Source organism: Hipposideros armiger, unplaced genomic scaffold, assembly GCF_001890085.2.
Source record: "Hipposideros armiger isolate ML-2016 unplaced genomic scaffold, ASM189008v1 scaffold_173, whole genome shotgun sequence".
Lineage (NCBI taxonomy): Eukaryota > Metazoa > Chordata > Mammalia > Chiroptera > Hipposideridae > Hipposideros > Hipposideros armiger.
Window position 1 is genome coordinate 1169045 of NW_017731523.1, and position 8694 is coordinate 1177738.

Genomic DNA, 8694 nt, shown 5'->3' on the forward strand with positions numbered 1-8694 from the left:
TTCTATGTGTAACTGTCTGGGAACCATCGAACAGTTTTTTCACAGTGACTGAGCCATTTTACATTCCCACCAGCAATGTATGAGTGTTCCAATGTTGAACTAAAGTGGCAAAAGTGGGCATCCTTATTTTGTTCCTTATCTTAGGTTTAAAACTTTCAGTCTTCACCATTAAGTATAATGTCAGTCAAAGGTTTTTTATATATGTCCTTTATCATGTTTTGAAAGTTCCCTTCCAATCCTAGTTTTTTGAGTGTTTTCAACATAAAAAGGTGAAATTTGCCACCTGCTTCCCATATCAATTCACATAGGTTTCCCCCCTTCATTTTATTACTGTGATGTATTACATTGATTATTTTTTGTTTTTTAATTTTAAACTGCCATTCCATTCCTAGGATAAATGTCACTTAGTCATGATATATAATTCCATTAATATGTTTCTGCATTCAGGTTTTCAGCATTTTTTTTTGAGCATTTCTGTATCTACAGTCATAAAGTCATTGGTCTATATTTCCTTTTCTGAAGGTTTATTTGATGCTAGTATCAGGGTAATGCTGGCCTCATAGAATGAGTTAGGAAGTGTTCCCACCCCTTCTTTTTTTTTTTTAAGAGTTGGAGAAGCACTGTTATTAATTCTTCTTTCAATGTTCAGTAGAATTCACCAGAGAAGCCATCTGGTCCTGGGCTTTTCTTTTTGGGGGATTTTTGATTACTGATTCAATCTCTTTACTTATTAGATCTTTTTAATAGATATTCTACTTCTTCCTGAGTCAGTTTTGATAGTTCATGTATTTCTAGGAATTTGTCTATTTCATCTTGGTTATCTAATTTGTTGTTCATAGTATTATCAATTGTTCATAGCATTGTCTTATTAACATGTTTATTTCTGTAAGGTATGTAGTACTGTCCTAATTTTTATGATTTTAGTAATTCAAGTCTCATCTTTTTTTCTTGGTCATTCTGGCTAAAGGTTTGTGAATATGGCTGATCTTTTCAAAGAAACAACTTCTGTTTTCATAGATACTAATTTTTTACTCTCTATTTCATTTATCTCTGCTCTAATCTTTATTATTTCCTTTCTTTTGCTGCCTTTAGTACACTCACTCTTTTCTAGTTCTATAAAGTATAGAATTAGGTTACTAGATTTTGGATCTTCTTTTTTAATGTAAGCATTTATGGCTATAAATTTCCCTCTGAGCACTATTTTGCTGCATCACATAAGTTCTGGAACATTGTGCTTTCATTTTTCATTAATCTCAAAGTATTTTTTAATTTCTCCTATGATTTCAGCTTTGACTCAGGTTTTTTTAATGTGTTAATTTCCACATATGTATACATTTTCTAGTTTCCTTCTGTTATTAATATCTAGTTTCATTTTATTGGGACACAAGATACTTTTTGTATGGTTTCAATCTTTTTTACTTTATTGAGATTTGTGTGTGTGTGACTAGGCTGAATAATGTTCAATGTGAACATGAAAAGAATGGGTTTTTTACTATTGTTGCGTGGGGTGTATTATATAAGTCAGTTAGATCTAGATGTTTCTAGTGTTGGTCAACTCTATTTCCTTATGGATTTTCTTTTTAGTTCTTGTGTCCATTAATGAAAGTGGGGGTACTGAATTCTCAAACTCTTACTAGAGAACTGTGCATTTCTCCCTTCAGTTCTGTCAGCTTCTACTTCATGTGTTTTGAGGTTATGTTTTTAGGTATGTATATGTTTATGATTTTTATATCTTCTTAATGAAGCAACCCTTTTATCAAGATATCACGTATTCTTTGTCTCTTGTAATATGTTATGACTTAAAGTCCATTTTGTGTGAAATTAGTATAGCTACTACAGCTTTACTTAGGTTACTATTTTAATGGGATATATTTTTCATCCTTTCACTTTCAACCTACTTGTATCATTGGATCTCAAGTGAGTCTCTTTTATAGACAGCATATAGTTGGCTAATTTATTTTCATCCATTTTACTACTCTCTACTTTTTAATAAGAGAGTTTAATCCATCTTCATGAAAAGTAACTACTGATAAAACAGGACTTACTTCTGCACTTTTGTTATTTGTCTTCTATATTACTTATATCTTTTTCATTCTCTAATTTCTCCATAACTGCCTTCTTTTGTGGTTACTTTTTTTTCCCCCCATGTATTGTTTTAGTTTCCTCCTTATTGAAATTCTGGGATTTTTGTTTGTTTTTAGAATTTTTTTCAAAAATTGGTTCCCTGGAGATTATAATTAACATCTTCATGAAAATTAAGTTTGAATTAAAATTACACATTTATACATTGTAACACCATTGATAGATTCATAATTATGGTTTTCTCCACTTATATTTTTAATTATATAGGAAAATAAGAGACACAAAATAATAATGCAATTATATTGACTTTTGTATTTACATTTATAGCTATCTTTACTGTTGTTTCTTATTTCTTTATATGGCTTCAAGTTACTGTCTAGAGTCCTCTCATTTCTGCCTGACAGACTCCCTTTAGGATATTGATACAATAGTTCTGCTAGTGATAAAGACCCTTAGTTTTTGTTTACCTGGGAATGTCTTATTTTCTCTTTCATTTTTGAAGAACATTCTGCAGGATTCAGAATTCTGTGAGGTTTTTTTTTTCTTTCAGCAATTTAATTTAAATATGTCATTTCACTGCCTCTGGCCACCATAATTTCTGATGAGACAATGACTTAATTTTATTGAGGATCCCTTGTATGTGATGAGCCACTTCTCTCTTGTTTGCAATATAATCAGGTATATCCTGATTTTCAAAAGTTCACATTATTCCATTTTGCTTTCACAAAAGACCTACAGTAGTACCTGTTTTCATTGAAAGAAATCCAAAGAGGATTTTGCTTTTAAGAAAAAAGGCAAAGAGGAAAAGTAGCATTCAGCGTTTGTTTTGCAGCAAGTGTTACAGGGGCAGCAACATCCCCAGCAGTGAGAGGGGCCCCGCCAAGTGCCTTTCTGGGAACTACACTCAGCACCTCAGCATCAAGCCACCGGAGCTTTGAATTGTGTCTGTGAACTGCATGTGTTTTATCTCAATTTATTTTGTGCATCCATTAGCAAGATGTGCCCTAAGAGATCTTGTAAGAGTGTTATGCTTAGCGTAAACTAGACATAATTAAGCATATTTAGTATGATTTTTATGGGTCTGGGAATACACAAAAATTTTTCCATATAAATTAATGGTAATTGCTTCTTCACCTTACACCATTTCAGTGTACGAAAAGTTTCACAGGAATGCAATACTTTTGAATAGTGGGGAAAACCTATACTATCTTTGTCCCAGGTTTTCAATAATTGGACTAAAATGTGTCTTAGTGTGGATCTCTGAGTTTATCCTGTTTGGAGTTCATTATGTTTAGTGGAAGTATAGATTCTTATCTTTCATCAAATTTGAGGAGATTTCAGACAATGTTTCTTCAAGTAGTCTTTTTCTTTCCCCTGTCACTCTTGGACTCCCATCATGAGTATATTTGTATTCATGGTGGTATCCCTGGGGTCTATTAGGCTCTGTTCATTTTTCTTCATTCTTTTGTCTTCCTATTCCCAGCCTGAATAATCTCAATTGACCTATCTTCAAATTCAAGGACCCTTTCATCCGCCTGCTCAAAGCCACTGACGAATATCTCTAATTTTTCCTTCCAATCACTGTACTTTTCAGCTCCAGAATGTCTGCTTCACTCTTCTTTATATTTTCTATTCTTTATCTCTTTTCTGTTCTTTCTTTCCTTTTTCTTTGTTCATGGGACAAACTTTCTTTTTCTTTCTTTGCTTGCCTCATAATTTTTGTAGAAAACTGGATATTTTGAATATTTTAATGGGAAAAGGAAATAAGGGTATCTTCTCTCTCTTTGGTTTGTGGTGAGTAGTTGTTACTTATTTGGTTCAGTGATTATTCTAAACAGTTTTTGTAATATCTGTATTCTATGTCATGTGTGGCCACTAAAGTAAATGTTTCATTAGCTTATTGGCACGTTTGTGTTTTGCCCAAGTTACCTTAAATACCTGGAGCCAAAACAAAGGAAAAAGAAAAAAAAATACCCTCCCAATCTTAACAGATTGGCTATGTACTAGAGTACTCCTTCCATGCTTATCCAGGCTGTTTACAACTCTGCCTCCTATCTTCAACTTTTGCCTGTGCAGATCCTAAAGGTCAGCTACAGGTAAAAGCTTAGGGTCTTCTCAGGTCTTTCCTGAGCATGTGTCAGCATGGGTCATATATCTGTACTTCTTGATTCTCCAATTTTTGTGAGAGGTTTAAAAAGCCTTATTCCCGCATGTCTCTCTTTTCTCTACCTCTTCTTTCCCAGGCATTTTGGTATGTCAAATGCTTTTCCTGACTGTTATCAATAGCTTCATGCAGTGGTGGCAAGTGTACATATGCCTGTAAACGCTTTCAACAAACACCCCCTGAAAGTGGCTCCAGCTCTGTGATTGCTCCAAGGCAAAACAAGGTGAAACAAAGACAAGCCTTTGTGCAGGTCCTTTAGGGAGTCATCAGACAGGTCAGAACACTGAACCACAATTGTGCGAAAATAAGGTCCATATTGTTCCCTCTGGCACTAGCAATCTGCACCACAAGTGCAGGATGCTCTTTTCATGGCCTCCACTGATCTAGGGGCTGAGAATGGCAAGTAGGCAATTTAAAAATGCCATGGTGCTCTCTTAATACAGTGCAGCAGACTCTTCATTTACTTTTCCCTGTAAGCTTTTGACTAGATTCCAGATTTTGTCAAAAGTTGATTCTGACCAATTTTTGCCAAGTTTATAGCTATTTTGTGGTGGGTCAGAGCACTGGAGATCCTTATTCTGCCATTTTCAGTAATATGCTAATTCTTATATTTTTAAAATTACATTTTACTATATAATATGAAAAATTCTGCTTTTAATTTCCTGTTCCTTTTGAAACAAATCTTATCTACAGCAGATTAATCATCAAACTTTGAATATTAAAAATATAAAAGTATAAAAAGTTCTTACCATTCTTCAAATGAAGTTTCAAACTGTCAAAATAAAAGAGCTCAATAAAAATCAAATTTTAAATATTTCAGAAAACTATAGTAAACTTAACTTATATTTGAACTCACTGATATAATTGTAAATACTCCACTTCACATACCTCATTATATTTTTGTCATATTATATTCTGTTCTTTCCAAAATAGGTATAATATATCTTCTATTACCTAGTCTAATACTTTCATTATTACTCATACTTAATTGTTCTCACATTTCATCTGTGTTTCTAAGTCTTACCCTTTCATCAAGGACCAGTTCAAATGCCAATTAACTATCAAATGACTTTCCACACAATCAGCATGCATGATGTCTACTAAATTTTAATATATTGCAAAAGAATGGAAAACACATAATACATGTGAGTTAAAAAATATTTAGTTTTCTATAGTATGCCCCTCTTCTGGACTATAATTTCCTTGGCAGGGGTCATGTTCTACATATATATTCCAAAAGAACTTTGGGCTGTAAGAGGCATACATTACCAAAAATACAAGGAATATATAGTCAGAATGCTATGGGTTTCATAGATAAATCTCCAATTCATGATGCTAGATTGGGCATACATCATCACTTCTCTTAAATTCCCATATCATACCAAAATTCTTGAAGAAAAATATACATGTATGTCAATAAAATCACTGGAACATATATTTTAAAAGAATCCCAGAAATAGAAAGTAATCTGATGACACTATTAGTGAAAATAGATCAAAGAGGAACATAAATCAGAAGAGAAAAATGGAGACCATTTCAGGAAATATGAAAAGCTTTTCTGTAGAGTCCATATAGAATTCCCATTATGTGAAAATAAGCAGGTAATAAAGTAAATAATAGAAGGGATGCCTATTGTGAGATAGGCCAGTATTATTGCTTTACACCCCAAGAATCCAAAATACATGGCTGAGAAGCTGCCTTTCAGTGGTTGCTGTGAGAACTCTCTAACCACATTGGGGGTCTGCCTAAGATAGGCTAAGAATGGAAGTTATGGTTTTAGAGAGAAACAAAACAGAGCAGAATCTCACATAGACACAAAACAGGTGGCTGAGGAAAAACAAAGGCAGATTCATCGATGAGTGAAAATATTCTAAGGTGCCACAAATTCAAACGGAAGCTTATTTAGGCAAAAGTAGAGGCCCTCCACTCCACTATAATCTTATGGGACCCCATCCTATACATGGCCTGTCATTGACTGAAATGTTATGTGACTGTATATTAGCGAACCCATAATTTAACAACAAGTTTTCATCAATTTGCCCATCTTCCCCATTACCTCCTATTTAATCCTCTCCTCTAAATAAGTTTTGGTATTCGCTATGCTGCTGGAATTTTCTTGTGCTAATAGTATCATAGATTCAGTGGAATCTAAAACAAACAAACAAACAAACAAACTCCCAAACAGACTAATCTGATCTATGTAATAAAAAATGATGAATGGAAATTCAGTGGGATTTTGCACGTAATATGATGAGCTTATTCTACAATATGTACCAAAAATAGAAAATGTATATAAAAGGAAAAGAAGAGGGAACAAACATATCAGTTATCAAAACATATTATGAAGCATGCAAATTAGTGAAATGAGGTATGGTAATAGAGGTAAAATTAACCAATGAAAGGAAAAAAATCCAGAAATAGTGGCAATCATTATGAAAACTTGATATATGATAAATACAGTACAGCTAATTTCTAAGAAATGATGATTTTGCAATAAAATCGATGTTGAGAAAAATAATTTCTGTATTTTTACAAATGAAAATTGCCACCTATTTCATTTACACACAAAGAAACAATTTCATATTACTAAATAATTAAATCTCAACTGAAAAGCTTTAAAATTTTACAAGAAAATGAAATATTTTATATGACAATGCAGTATGGAAGGATTTCTTAAACAAGATGCAAAAATCTTAAAGGGAAAATTATAAATTCAAATCATTAAAATTAGGAACTTTTTTTGCTAAAATAAACCAGAAGGAAAATAAAAAGATAAATCAAATGAAAAAATATATTTAAAACATATATAACAAACTAAAGATAATAATTTGCTCTTACAAGTCAATACGAAATTACAAATAAACCTGAAAGGAAATGGGAAAGGATACACAAGCAGAGAAGAGAACGAACATTCAGTAAGTATATGAATACATTCTAAATCACTTAATAATCAGGAAAATGTTATCCCTTGGTTGTGAACACTGGTAACTCAGAGTCCTAATTGCAGAAACCTACAATTAGGCTGATTTATATGATAGTTTTAAGAAGACATCTGAAGTTGAAGTATCACAAGATAGTCAAGAGCAAATTGGTTAAGAGGCACTTCAATGAATTGTTACATAATTATCCAAAAATTTAAAAGTCCTCAGTAAGTGAGTAATGCATAATTAATAGTCTCAGTTTGATGTTCTTTAGAGTATAATAGAAAATAATGTATTTTATACTAATAAAACCAGGTTAAATTTTTAGAAAAGAGCTCAATTTGGTATGGTATAAATATTTTAGAATAAAATATTACCCTAGCAACATTTTTGAAGAAGTGATGAAACAATAAATAAAAATCATTTTAATCAGTCTTTGATGTGATGTGAGAAGGAAAATTCCAGGTACCTGGTATTCAAATAACCAGGATACTTAAATGGTTAATGTAGGTAAGGTCCACAACACCAGAGAAGGATTTTTACATTCATCACTGCCCATCTGAAATATTTAGACAAGTTTTGAAAATCTCCCAGAGTCACTTTAAATTACTTTTAATAAAATTCTTATTATAATTAAGCTTAGAATTTCACTTATTGCCATAAACATTTAGAACCATTGGTTATAATTTATAACACAATCAATTTTATCCAACTAACCACAGAATTCTATGCATTTCTGATTTCTGTCTCTTCAAAGAGCAAAGAGAAACAAAAGTGGAGTGGGGGCCTAAAAATGTCAAATTGAATGTACTTTAAAAAAATTACATTATAGAGGAAATCAAACATCTCATTTACTCTAAATAACATTGCCTATAAACTCCTGCTTGATACATATAACTTTCTAACTGATCCTGTTTTTTTAATTCCATATTTATTTTGGAAAATAATTACCAATATTTTCACTATTTAAATGCTATTTAAATTTTTAAGACAAAGTATTCATAAAACCTTCTATTTTATAGTCTATAAATAAGAAAAGAAATAACTTTATGTTGGAAATCTTTTTATTGTAAAATACTTGTAGATGTGGAGTACTAATTCTGAATATTATTTCTCACAACTGTGACCTACTTTTATCTGGAAAGAATACTTATGCTTTTGAATTTACAGTCAATTTGGGATTTTCTATAGCTATCTTATTCAAAAGTACACATCATTTGAAAACATAGGCAATACTTGTCAAACAATATGCCAAATTTTTAAAATTCTAAGAACAAGTATATCCTTCCCATGTTTAGAAGAGTGGCCTCATGTAAAGCCTGACATAATTTAGAAATTTATCCCTGAATCCAATCATTCAAAAGTATTTATTTAATGCCTATAATGTTCCAGGTACTATGTGGTAGGTACTATGGTTAGTGGACATTATAAATAAACCCTAATTTCTAAAACCTTGCAATCTTGTAGGAAGGGGGAGGGCGGAGAAAGGAGGGAGGAAGGGAGAAAGGAGGAGAGGGGGAGAGGGAG

General features: G+C 32.2%; 1 protein-coding gene across 1 annotated transcript in view; it reads right to left on the minus strand.

Annotated features, from left to right (window-relative positions):
* Positions 1–8694, minus strand: part of CCDC178 (coiled-coil domain containing 178) — a 342837-nt gene that overhangs the window by 317244 nt on the left and 16899 nt on the right. The window contains exon 4 of the mRNA XM_019652065.1: positions 4996–5018. Within this exon, the coding sequence (XP_019507610.1) occupies positions 4996–5018 (23 nt within the window). The remainder of the gene's footprint in view (positions 1–4995; positions 5019–8694) is intronic.